The 13,167-nt window shown below is 50.6% G+C and overlaps 1 protein-coding gene across 1 annotated transcript; it reads left to right on the forward strand.

Annotated features, from left to right (window-relative positions):
- The first annotated feature begins 1,582 nt into the window (after window positions 1-1,582).
- Window positions 1,583-5,617, forward strand: LINGO4 (leucine rich repeat and Ig domain containing 4). Its single transcript, XM_002686037.6, has one exon. It carries the CDS (start codon window positions 2,719-2,721, stop codon window positions 4,666-4,668), a length of 1,950 nt encoding a protein of 649 aa, XP_002686083.2. The 5' UTR covers window positions 1,583-2,718; the 3' UTR covers window positions 4,669-5,617.
- Window positions 5,618-13,167: the final 7,550 nt, after the last annotated feature.

Raw genomic sequence — 13,167 nt, forward strand, 5'->3', positions numbered from 1 at the left:
AATGCCTGGCCGGCCCCAGAGCTCCTGGGGGAGTCAGGATGTCCGAGAGACTGTGGAGCTGCCAACCCTCCCACCCCTGGGGCTCCAAGCCTCCCCCTGCGCTCCCTCCCCTCCACTGCCAGCCTGTAGTGGCGACTGCTGCAGCCCTCCCTGGTTGCTTTATTTATTTATTTTGCACCAACAGGGTTGCTGCAGACTCATTCTCGCCCGGTTTAAAAGAGAGAGAGGAAAAAAAAAAAAGGAGAAATGCTTTTTGGCTCTTCTCTCTACCTCGGTCTTGGCAGCAGGCGGCCGCAGCAGCAGTAGCAGCAGTGGCCCGGCAGGCGGGCAGGCAGGGAGTGAGGCACTTAGGGAGGTGCGGGCCGAGGGGCAGCTTGAACGGGACAGGCCCCCAGCCCTGGACAGATGCAGTGCCCAACTTGATGCCACCCTCCGGCTTCTCCGGTAAGTGACCCCACCTCCTGTCCTGGAGCTGCAGCTGCCCTTCTCCATAACATGCTCAGAGACAAGGCCAGACCCACGAGGGCTAGAGGGTTTGTGCCCACTCTGCTCCCAGCCCACCATTGATCTTGGCCTCTTAGGACTTTGATGGGAAAAGTAAGATGTCCCAGGTGCCCCTGGGCAAAAGGGCTCCAAGGAGCTCTCCCTCCATTTCCCAGGTGCTCTACTTCTGGGAAGGATTATTTTGCAATCATTGTGGATATTCCAGAGACCTTTCCTCCAGGAGCACCCCCCCACCCCCCATGTAGTTCCCCATGCTTCACTCAGGTCTGCTTTAAAGAGGCTGTTCCAGTATCAAATGTGTCCCTGGACTGGCACACAGAGGCAAGAAGAAGAAAGACCCCTCCTTCTTGAGGGTGATGCCCCTGGACCCCAGCCCACATGAGGAGAGAAAGAAGGGTTCTGACACCTATCTGTTCCTGCAAAGTGGCCGGAAGCCAGTCCGATACCCATGGAGCTTAGCAAAGGAAGTTTGCGATTACATTAGCCACCTTTAAAGAGAAGGGGGCCGGACCTGCCAGCCCCTGGTCTGGCAGGCTCTGGAGACTAAGAGGATGCTCACAAGAGTGGGAAGGGGGAAAGCTGGGTTACACGCTTCACTGCACTTTTGCTGAATGCAGGAAAGAAGGAAGAGCAGGAACTGCAGCAGTAGTGATAAAGAGCTAGCTGTCAGGTGGACTTCCCAGGACAGGCACTGGGGGAGGGGGGCAGGGATGAGGGAAGCTGGGACATTGCTCCCTGGAGAATTCTTAGCATGCCATCCATACCTGTTAGTTTGGGATAGGGAACAGAGGAGCCTGCTCAGTAGCCTCAGCTGGGCCATTCTTTCTCATGCCCAAGCCTCAGAACAGTGTCCCACGTCCCGTGCTCTTTCAGCCTCTTTCTGCAGTTCCTGAATTACTATGGTCCTCTGAAATAGCTGTAGGGTAGCCACCTGAATGATCCTTGTGGGAAGGGGTATAGTGTGGGAAATAAAGGGGGAAAAAATCACACTATCTCTTAAACTGTCTTTCCTAAGTTCCACCTGGGAGAAAATGGCCCATGTGGTAGAAAGCTGACCTCATAGCGCCCAGAAAGTCAGAAGTCTGAAAGGTCAAAGGTGACTGGGATCTGCAGCTAGAAAGAAACCCAGGCATCCTGCCTCCCAGGGAGCATTAGTTTGCTCTTGTCCTATCTGTGCAGCCATCCCTTGCCAATTCCAGTACTTCCCCTCTCTTGGGGTCCCAGTGGTCTTTGAACAGGGTGGGTCCATGGCATCTTTTCTCCTCTGTCGCCTCACTCAGCCTCCAGTGGTCATCACGGTCACCATCATCCTAATTTTTCCCAGGCACCTGGCACCCAGAAACTTACTTTAAGTTGACAGACTGGGCACACAGCCTGTGCCAAGATATCCTATGCCAGCCAAGGGCCTGCTCAGTCCCACCACAGTATGTGGTCAGACACTGTCCCTCCTCACTCATCTATGCCTCCCTGGCTCCCAATGTGTCTCTTGTGCATTTCTCAGGCAGCAGAGGCCAAAGGCAACAAGAGATCTCTCTCAGACTCCCACACGGGGTTTGAATCAAAACACCATGGAGGGGCATGAGAGAAGCCTAAGTCTGAGGACCAAGCAAACAATGCTCGGCCTCTCTCGAGTCCCTTACACCCCAACATCATCTACAGAGGAGGTGGGCTGCCCTTGGGGCTCTGGTGAGGGATTCACGTGTGCCCTGTATCCTCTGCCACATTTAATGTGTAGATTGGCTGTCATCCATAAGGCGTTCTGGGGAGATTGCCTCGTGTTAGTCTGGGGACTCGGGCCCTGGGCCAGGCTGGAGGAAGGCAGAGAGGCCGTGAGTGGAGCCTGGGGGGCCAAATTGATGCCCACATGCTTCCCAGGCTTGGATGACTTCAGTCAAGGTGAGGCCTCTCTCCGATCAGGATCCAGGGATATGACCCCCGTAAGCCTAAGACAAAGCTGTGGCAGATAAATGAGAGAAGGGTAGGCAGAGAGGGTCAGGGCAGAGACTAGGAGAGCAGCTCTCAGAAGAAGGGACCTGGTATTTCTGGATCTCTGAGATAGAGGGAAACTCAAAAGTTACTTCCCTGCTGCTTCCTGTCATGTTTCCATAAAACCTTCCCCACTGGACTAGGGTTCCATGAGTTAGTAAGCACTCAGCCTGTTACCCAGGGGTGGTGGAGGGAAGCAGAGAATCCCCAAAGAGGAGGCTCCAGGGGATGTACGCCAGACTCTCTCCTGTGTCTGCACACTACCCGGCCACGCTGAGACAGGTAGCTCAATCCCTCTCCTCTACAGAGGCTCAGGGAAATTCATGGTACCCATCATCTGAGCCACTTTCCAAAAAGGGCCATGTCATCCTCTGTTCCAGGAACAAAGAGGGCATGGCTGTGGCCACAGCTCCAAAGCAAGCCTGGCCCCCATGGCCCCCCGTCTTTTTCCTGCTCCTCCTGCCGGCGTTGGGGAGCAGCGGCAACTGCCCTGCTGTGTGTGACTGCACCTCCCAACCCCAGGCAGTGCTTTGCGCCCACCGGCGACTGGAGGCTGTCCCGGGGGGACTCCCACTAGACACCGAGCTCCTGGACCTGAGTGGGAACCGCCTGTGGGGGCTTCAGCAGGGAATGCTCTCCCGCCTGGGCCAGCTCCGGGAACTGGACCTGAGCTACAACCAGCTGTCCACCCTGGAACCAGGGGCCTTCCACGGCCTGCGCAGCCTGCTCACCCTGAGGCTGCAGGGCAACCGGCTGCGAATCATGGGGCCCGGGGTCTTTGCGGGCCTGTCTGCCCTCACACTGCTGGACCTTCGCCTCAACCAGATCGTCCTCTTCCTTGACGGCGCTTTCAGGGAGTTAGGCAGCCTCCAGCAGCTGGAGGTTGGGGACAACCACCTGGTGTTTGTGGCTCCGGGAGCCTTTGCCGGGCTGGCCAAACTGAGCACCCTCACCCTGGAGCGCTGCAACCTCAGCACCGTGCCTGGCCCGGCCCTGGCCCGCCTCCCAGCACTGGGGGCCCTGAAGCTCCGAGAACTGGACATCGGGAGGCTGCCAGCGGGGGCACTACGGGGGCTGGGGCAGCTAAGGGAGCTGGAGATCCACCACTGGCCAGCTCTGGAGGCTCTGGAGCCGGGGAGCCTGGGCGGGCTCAATCTCAGCAGCCTGGCCATCACCCACTGCAACCTGAGCTCGGTGCCCTTCCAAGCACTGCACCACCTGAGCTTCCTCAGGGCCTTGGATCTTTCTCGGAACCCCATCTCGGCCATCCCAGCCCGCAGGCTCAGTTCCCTGGTACGGCTCCAGGAGCTCCGACTGTCGGGTGCCTGCCTCACCTCCATCGCGGCCCACGCCTTCCATGGCTTGACGGCCTTCCACCTCCTAGATGTGGCAGACAACGCCCTTCAGACACTGGAGGAAACAGCCTTCCCTTCTCCAGACAAACTGGTCACCCTGAGGCTGTCAGGTAACCCCCTGACCTGCGACTGCCGCCTCCTCTGGCTGCTCCGGCTCCGCCGCCGCCTGGACTTTGGCTCTACCCCACCTGCCTGTGCTGGCCCCCAGCACGTCCAGGGGAAGAGCCTGAGGGAGTTTGCAGACATCCTACCTCCAGGGCACTTCACCTGCCGACCAGCCCTGATCCGAAAATCCGGGCCGCGCTGGGTCATGGCCGAGGAAGGGGGGCACGCCGTTTTCTCCTGCTCTGGAGATGGGGACCCAGCCCCCACTGTCTCCTGGATGAGGCCTCAAGGGGTTCGGCTGGGGAGGGCTGGGAGAGTGAGGGTCCTTCAGGATGGGACGCTGGAGATCCGCTCTGTGCAACTCCGGGACAGAGGGGCCTATGTCTGTGTGGTCAGCAACGTGGCGGGGAATGACTCCCTGAGGACCTGGCTGGAAGTGATCCAAGTTGAACCACCGAATGGCACTCTCTCTGACCCCAACAGCACCTCCCCAGGGATCCCAGGGCCTTTCTTCTTGGACAGCAGAGGTATAGCTATGGTGCTGGCGGTTGGCTTCCTCCCCTTCCTCACCTCGGTGACCCTCTGTTTTGGCCTCATCGCCCTCTGGAGCAAAGGCAAAGGCCGGGTCAAACATCACGTGACCTTCGACTTTGTGGCACCTCGGACCTCTGGGGATAAGAACTCTGGGGGTAACCGGGTCACTGCCAAGCTCTTCTGACCTTTCCTTCCACAGCGGGGCCTCATCTAGGCCAGCTTCAGATACCACAGTGGGAGAGAACCAAGGCTGCTTGGACTGGACATTCATCCCAAACAGCCCAGATCTTCCCCACCTTCTGCCCACACCACGCCAGCAGCAGATGCCGCCTCCTCATAGCCTGCCTCCTCAAGTTTTTGCAGTTTAAGGATAGCATTGTCATCTCTTCCCTGAGAGTCCCAGGAAACGGAAGGTGTAGATCCGTTTCCAGCCCAGCCCTCCCTGCACACCACATACAAAGCAGGAACTATAACCCTCCAGTCTGCTAGTCTAAACTCCAGACTTCCTTCACACACACTTACACATACCCTGAATCAGATCAGTTCAGTTCAGTCGCTCAGTCATGTCCGAATCTTTGCGACCCCATGAATCGCAGCACTCCAGGCCTCCCTGTCCGTCACCAACTCCCGGAGTTCACTCAAACTCACATCCATCGAGTCGGTGATGCCATCCAGCCATCTCATCCTCTGTCTTCCCCTTTTCCTCCTGCCCTCAATCCCTCCCAGCATCAGAGTCTTTTCCAATGAGTCAACTCTTCTCATGAGGTGGCCAAAGTACTGGAGTTTCAGCTTTAGCATCATTCCTTCCAAAGAACACCCAGGGCCGATCTCCTTCAGAATGGACTGGTTGGATCTCCTTGCAGTCCAAGGGACTCTCAAGAGTCTTCTCCAACACCACAGTTCAAAAGCATCAATTCTTCGGCACTTAGCTTTCTTCACAGTCCAACTCACATCCATACATGACCACTGGAAAAACCATAGCCTTGACTAGACGGACCTTTGTTGGCAAAGTAATGTCTCTGCTTTTCAATATGCTATCTAGATTGGTCATAACTTTTCTTCCAAGGAGTAAGCATCTTTTAATTTCATGGCTGCAGTCACCAACTGCACTGATTTTGGAGTCCCAAAAAATAGTCTGCCACTGTTTCCACTGTTTCCCCATCTATTTGCCATGAAGTGATGGGACCAGACACCATGATCTTCATTTTCTGAATGTTGAGCTGTAAGCCAACTTTTTCACTCTCCTCTTTCACTTTCATCAAGTTCCTCTTCACTTTCTGCCATAAGGGTAGTGTCATCTGCATATCTGAGGTTATTGATGTTTCTCCCGGCAATCTTGATTCCAGCTTGTGCTTCTTCCAGCCCAACGTTTCTCATGAGGTACTCTGCATAGAAGTTAAATAAGCAGGGTGACAATATACAGCCTTGACATACTCCTTTTCCGATTTGGAACCAGTCTGTTGTTCCATGTCCAGTTCTAACTGTTGCTTCCTGACCTGCATATAGGTTTCTCAAGAGGCAGATCAGGTGGTCTGTTATTCCCATCTCTTTCAGAATTTTCCTTAGTTTATTGTGATCCACACAGTCAAAGGCTTTGGCATAGTCAATAAAGCAGAAATAGATGATTTCTGGAACTCTCTTGCTTTTTTGAATAACCAACACCAATTGCCAAACCGCAGTGATAAGGCTACTTCAGGGGTGGGGCTGGAAAGTGCAACTGCTTCTTGGAGTCTGCTCCTTATCCAGGTGGTGGTGTCTCTCTCTCCCTCTTGCTGCTCTATCCCCTCTCTAGGCCCAAGGAACTAGGGCCAGTGACCCCAAGCTAAAGAGAAGAGGATGTGACGGGGGACTGGGGACTGGGGATGGGGACAGACTACACACTGGCACTGGGTCTGCATGAGCCCCCCACCCCTGCCATATCATTAAACCTGCTATCAAAAGGCTATGATAGTGGCAGCCACAACTAAATGTGATCGCTCGAGCTTTCTTTACTTCAGTCTGTTCCACCTCTTCTTTCTGTCAGAATCCCGCTTTCTACCCTTCTGCCTGCCTATTAAGCCTGTAACAATGACCTTGCCTGAATCTAACGAGCCTGACAGCCAAAGGTTTATGCAAAAGGTTGCCCACCATGCCTGAAAAGATCAGCACCCGCAACCCATTTCCATGTCAGCCCTTTCCTCTGTGTGCTCCATCTCCAGAGTTGGAGGAGAGAGTTTCTGCCTTCCAAAGGATCCCTCTGCAGAAATTCCAACCCAGGACACCCAGCTCCTCCCCTTTCTTTCTCATTCTGGTTGGAATCTCCCAACCGTTACTGTTGTGCAGATCCCTAGTGCCCTTAGTGGAAAGCAAGAGAACCTCCACAAAATGGTAACAAAAAGAGAATCTGCAGCTGTCAAAGGAGAGAGACCCAGAACACAACAGGACTAGGTTTGGAGGAGCAAGATGGGAGGGGCACTGTGAGCTCTAGTGCAAAGTGGAGGGAAGAAGGAGCAGCAGGAACTACATGCCTTTCCGCTGTCCTCATGGAGACCCCAAATGCTGAGGTGGAGTAGGAGGAGAAGATGCTAACTGCCTCTGAGTGTGCTTCAAAGACAGGGCAAAGCAGTGCCAGAAAAAGTGGAGATGCTGAGAGCTCAAGAGAGGTAGAAGCAGTCTCAGCATCATAGGAAGGGGAGGAGTGAAAGGAGAGGAAAGGAGCTGGGAGGAGGGACCGAGAAGTGGAGAGTCACGAGGTCCCGGGAACCTCTCTTTCTCCCTCCCTCTCTCTCTCTCTGCAGCAGCATCTGCACAGCATCCTCAATTCCCCTCCATCTTCTGGGCCCCCACCCATCCCTCACCCAACAATCTGCAAGCATCATCAGCTTCTGAGCCATTCCTGCAGTCATAGTCCTTGCTCTGGGGAGACTCTACTCATTAGAAGACTCCCAGCCCAAACTATCCCTGACAGGTGAGAGAAGCTGACGCCATATGGAGGTAGCCAGACTTCACCAGTAGGCAAACTCTTCAGCTGGGCAGAGGTGGGAATGTGGGGGTGGGGTGGAGAGGACGCAGAGGTGAATGTGAAACCCAGCAGTTTGGAGGGTGAGGCTGGGGAATCAGGCAATCTTGAGTACCCTGGAGCCTCCAACCCTGCCCCCCACCATGCACAGACAGTTCTCTTAGCCTTGCAGCAACCTCTCCTCTCCAGACATCAGAAAGGTTCCCCTGGGGCACGCCCCTCTTCCACCAGCTGCTTGTTAGACTGGGACTTGGCAGACAGGTGCCAGAAGTTCTCGTTTCAACTGTGCACATTGCAATGCAGAAAAGGGCAGAAGCAGCACTGCAGTTCAGGGAAATCTCCTCTGGGAAGCACCCCCTCCCTGAGGCAGTGGGGAACAGACGACGTGTATCTAGATCAGGAGCTGCTGCTGCCTGCGCCCCACAGCCTCCAGAGCAGCCCAGGAGAGACAGGCTGCAAGTCACTTGCGGGGTTGCGGGGTGCTGCACTTAGTCACTCAGTCGTGTCCAACTCTTTTCAACCCCAGAGACTGTAGCCCCCCAGGCTGCTATGTTCATGGGGATTCTCCAGACAAGAATACTGGAGTGGGTTGCCATGCCCTCCTCCAGGGGATCTTCCCAACCCAGGGATCAAACCCATGTCTCCCACATTGCAGGTGGATTCTTTATCAGTTCAGCTACCAGGGAAATCCCACGAGTCACTTAGGTGATTTCAAATTTTCTGGTATCACATTGAAAAAAAAAAAAAGCAACAGATACAATTAATTTTAAGACTGTAGTTTATTTAACCCAGTGTACCCAAACTCTGATCATTTCAACATGTTATCAATATAAAAATGAGTGATAAAATATTTCACATTATTTTTTCATACTAGGCCTTTGAAACTTAGTATATCCTTAACACTTACAGCACATTCCAATTTAGTAACTAAATTTTCACCAGCAATATCTGATCTGTATTTAGGTTTCATAAAATTCACTGTTGAAAAAATCAACTCATACATCCAAGTTGTTCCAACTATATTAAAAGTTTTCTAGGGACTTCCCTGGTAGTCCAGTGGTTAAGACTCTGTGCATCCACTGTAGGGGTGCATGGTTCCAATCCCTGGTTAGGGAACTAAGATCCCACATGTAGCTCGCTGTAGTTTTCCATAGCTAAATATTGGTTTTAACACTTAAATCAACTGAAATGAAATCAATTTTAAATCCCACTCCTGAGTCACACCAGCTATCTTTCAAGTGTTCGATAGCTACATGTAGCCAGTGGCTACTATATTAGACAGCATAGCTCCAGATGTTATACTCTAGGTGTAGACTAGGGCCTCTCCAGCACAGGTAAGAAAAGTATCCCCCCCAAAACACATTCAACCTAGAGGAAATGCCTGTGGGGCTCTGAAATGCCTTTCCAGAACACCTTCAATGAGTGACACTAATTACTGTAACAAGGTTACTGGGATGAGCACTTGTACCACAGTTGGTACCATCATCAGTAAGCCAACTGCTTACCTCACCTGTCTGGAAAGGCTGCTTTAGCTGGGGCAGGGTTGGAGGGGTGGTGGTAGTGGTATGTGTCTGTGTGTGGCCAAGTGTGTGACGACAACCAAAGACATGGGCAGGTGGTATGTGTGTATGTGCAGAAATGTTATGGTCCACATCACAGGCAATCCAGTGCCAGCCCTCACCTGGGGCGACAGCCGTGGAGATAGAAAAGAAATAACACTTATTTTATGTTAGTGGTTATATGTAGGATTTCTAATTTAATCCTCAACCCTATAAAATAGGGAATCTTCGCTGATGGAACTAAAGGTCAGGTAGATTAAGTAACATGCTGGAGTACACAGAGCTAATTAGTAAGGGAGCTGCTTCTGAACTTAGGGCTGTCTGATTCAAAAGCCAAAGGCTTTCCATGCCATTGTCGTACAGCTCCAGTCACTGTCTGCTCTCATTACCCGCTTCCCCAGGGTCTCTCGGCTGCAGGAACTGACCTGTGAGAAAGGTAAAATCCAGGGGACATCCTCTGCCCCACCTACTCTGACCAACTCTTAAGGAAAACTGGGGTCAGTTGTTGATCCTCACCTTTCAGTAACTCTAATGCACCTGATTCAGGAAGCAGAGGATCAGTTGTTGGTTTTTAATCTTTTTTTCTCAGTCTCCTCTCCCAATGTCCTTGCCTCTGCTCCAAGGACCAGCAGAAAGCAGCAGAAATTCCAGAAATCAGATGAAATGCCTGGATGCCAGCAACACCTCTTGTGATTAAAAATGGAGGCTTCAGATTTCACAGGTGCTTTTCAGAGTTCTAACCTCAACAACCTCTTAGGTTATAGAGCACCGGCTCAGGAATTTCCAGTATGGTGGGATGATTGGTGAACTGCATTACTCTCGAGAAAAATTCAGCTCTATTCACCTGCCTACTCCTGCTTGAGAGAACCTTCCTGAGATCATCCTGCCCAATCCTCTCTCTACCCCTCCTCTCTTTCATTTCAGACATGATCTCATCTAAGCTGAGAGAAGTTTGGATCCAAAGACATTCTGGCAGCACTTCCACACTCCCTATTTTGGTTCCTGAGATACTCTAATTTCCCTATGTCCTTTGCTGGGCTGTTTCCCTGATTCAAAGGAAGAGCATGCTGCAAGACAATGATCCTTAACTTTGAGAGTTACAGACCCCTGTGAGAATACTCGGTACACACAATGGACAAAAATGCTTATAGAACCTCTGCTGGGAGAAGCCTCGGGTGGCAGGGAGAAAGGTGAAGGCTTAGGCTGCCTGCGCTCTCCAGGTCCATTAGAGGCAAAGAGAAAAGGCTAGGAAGGGCTACGGTGTGAAGTAGCTAATTGCATAAGAGCAAGTGATAGGACAGATCCTATAAGAAAACATACTGTTGCCTCCAGCTGCTCTACTCCCCTCCCTGCCACCATTCTCCCCGCAGCATCTATCTCTCAGCGAGATGCAGGAGGCTTTGGGTAGGACTTTTGCTCTAAGAAGTCAGTGTGGTGGTGATGCAGGCTGGAGGGTGTGTGAGATAAGGAACTCCTGAATCCTCTTCCCCCAAACTGCTTTGTAAAGGGGGATTAAGGAGGAAGACTTCGAGCTGGATGGCGGTGGCCAAAGAGGCTGAGGAGAGTGTCTCTCTCCTAGGACGCCTGCCACAACTCATTAATCTAACCTAAAGACAGAAGAGTAGCACCAGCATAATTTCTGATACTAAGACCCATGCTCCCAGTTGCTGGTTTCTGGTGAAGACCCTTGAGTGATGGGGCGAATCCTACAATGGGCAGAGCCACTGTGTTGTTTTCCAAAACCTCAGAGAGAGCATCATTTGAATGGTTTGCATGTTGTCCAAGAAGGGAACTCTGTAAGCAGCAGGTTCTGGAACTACTGTATAGGGAACCCCTCCCTGTCCAGCCCTCTAGCTACAGTCTACTTCCCTGCTTTGCCTTGTGGAGTAGAAACAGCTGCCCACTGAATTCTGGGCCACCCACACTTTAACTAGTTTTACCTACTGCCACCTACACCTTGTTCAGAATACTCTTCAAGGAAATAAAATGGACTCTTTAGAACTGGAGATAAGAATAAAGAAATCACAATTCACCCAATCACAATTTGTCCTATGTCGTCTTCTTTTTATTGTGACTTTTTTTGTTATGCAAGTATTTTTTATTTTTATGGAGCTGAATTTGTCAGCATTTTCTTTGATAACTTCTAGGTTTCATATCATATTTAGAAAAGCCTCCTACTATCTAAGATAATTAAAAAGTCACCCTATGTTTTCTTTAAATACTTTTATAATGTCCTTTTTTTATATGTAAGTATTTAGTTCACCTGGAATTTATTTTGGTGTTAAGATGTGAAATAGAGATCCAATTTTGTTTTGTGTGCTACGTCACCTCAGTTGCATCCAACTCGTTATGACCCTATGGACTGTAGCCCACCCAAGCTCCTCTGTCCATGGAATTCTCCAGTCAAGAATACAGGAGTGGGTAGCCATTCTGTTCTCTGGGGGATTGGGGGATCTTCCTGAACCCAGGGATCAAACTCAGACCTCTTACTTGTCCTACACTGGCAGAGGGGTTCTTTACCACTAGCGCCACCTGGGAAGCTTTTATCCAACCCTTATCAGATATCCAAAGTATATGAACAGACAATTTACAGAAAAATATAATTGCCACTTAAACATACTAAGAGATGCTCAACCTTATAAGAGAAATGAAAATTAAAATTGCAGTAAGATGCCATTTACACTATCAGATTGTCAAAAATCCAGAAGTCTTATAATAGGCTGTATAAGCTTGCTGATGGCAGAGAAAACTGGTAAAACTTCTGTGGAAGGCAATTTGGCAATACTATACTTAACAAAATCTTTTTCAAATGTTGTTGATGGAATGCAAATGAGAAAAATCTTTGTGGAAGAAAGAGAATTTGTGAAATTGTATATAGCCAAATTAAAAAAAAAATACACACAATGGTCAGACTTAAATGTTTGCAGCCCTAAATGTTTACTGTACATATATACAAGAGACAAACAAAATATACTTGGGTGTCAATATAATGTTAAAGGACTGATTGAATAAACCTTAATACATGCCTCAAGCTTACTGTGAAACTTAACTATTAGGCAGATACATGTGTACTGCTACAGAAAGATATCTGGACCATGCAAAAAGAAATTGCAAAATAGTCATATATAACATGTTACCAACTGGATAATATATATAAATTTAATGTATGCATATTATAGAAATCTTGTGGAAAATCCACAAGAATCTGGTAAAACTGGTTGCTTCTTTAAGGATGAGAAACCTGTTCATTCCTTGATAGAATGTACATGTATTACTTATTCAAAACACATATTTTTTAAATTAATACAAAACGGAAAACTGAGGCTCAATGGCATCTCCTTAGTTGACTAAACATATAATCTTGCATTTATTTTACAAACATTTACTGCATGCTTATCATGTGCCAGGCATTGTAACAGAAGCTGGTGCGCACGATTCCCACATTACATGGAGCGCTCAACCCCTGAGCCCCTAGTGCCGGGCGGGGACTGGAGGCGGGGAAGGATCGGAGCCATCTCGCGAGGCTCTCCGCCGCTCTGAGTGGGTAGCAGGGCCCAACCGTCCATAACGGTCCAAGTACCCAGACGGCGACTGGAATACACTCTTTCAAAGCAAACTGCCGTCTGCATCCCCTTCCTCGCCCCCACAGAAACGGCCCCCCTACCCGCAGCTTGTGCCTTCGAGCCAGTAGACTTGGCTGGTATCCCTTTAATCCCCAGGGAAGGGTGGGCCCCTGATGCCCGAACTACCCACAGCTCCCTTACCACGGGTTGCTCCGAACTTGGGTACTTCATCTCTCCTGCTGTGTGGTGTCAGTCCTCCTCGTCTGTTCACTCCTCGAAAGAGAAATAGAGCTCCTCACGCTCTGCGGCGCAATTCCTTCCGCTTGGTTTTTTCTACATCTCTACAAAGCCTTTTTAATGTCTTCCCGCGGGATGAGGCGGGGGGGGGGGGGGGGAGCGTTTTTAATGTCTCCTGAGTCTCTGTCATGGTATGCAGACCGATCGAGGCAAAGAATCGCCCGTCAGGAGGCGGCTTCCCCAATGGTCACTGGGTTGTAGAGTGGCACTGGCTTTCTACAAAGGCACTAATTTTGTGCGAACAGTGATGCGGTTGAGTGATTCCA

Source organism: Bos taurus, chromosome 3, assembly GCF_002263795.3.
Source record: "Bos taurus isolate L1 Dominette 01449 registration number 42190680 breed Hereford chromosome 3, ARS-UCD2.0, whole genome shotgun sequence".
NCBI lineage: Eukaryota > Metazoa > Chordata > Mammalia > Artiodactyla > Bovidae > Bos > Bos taurus.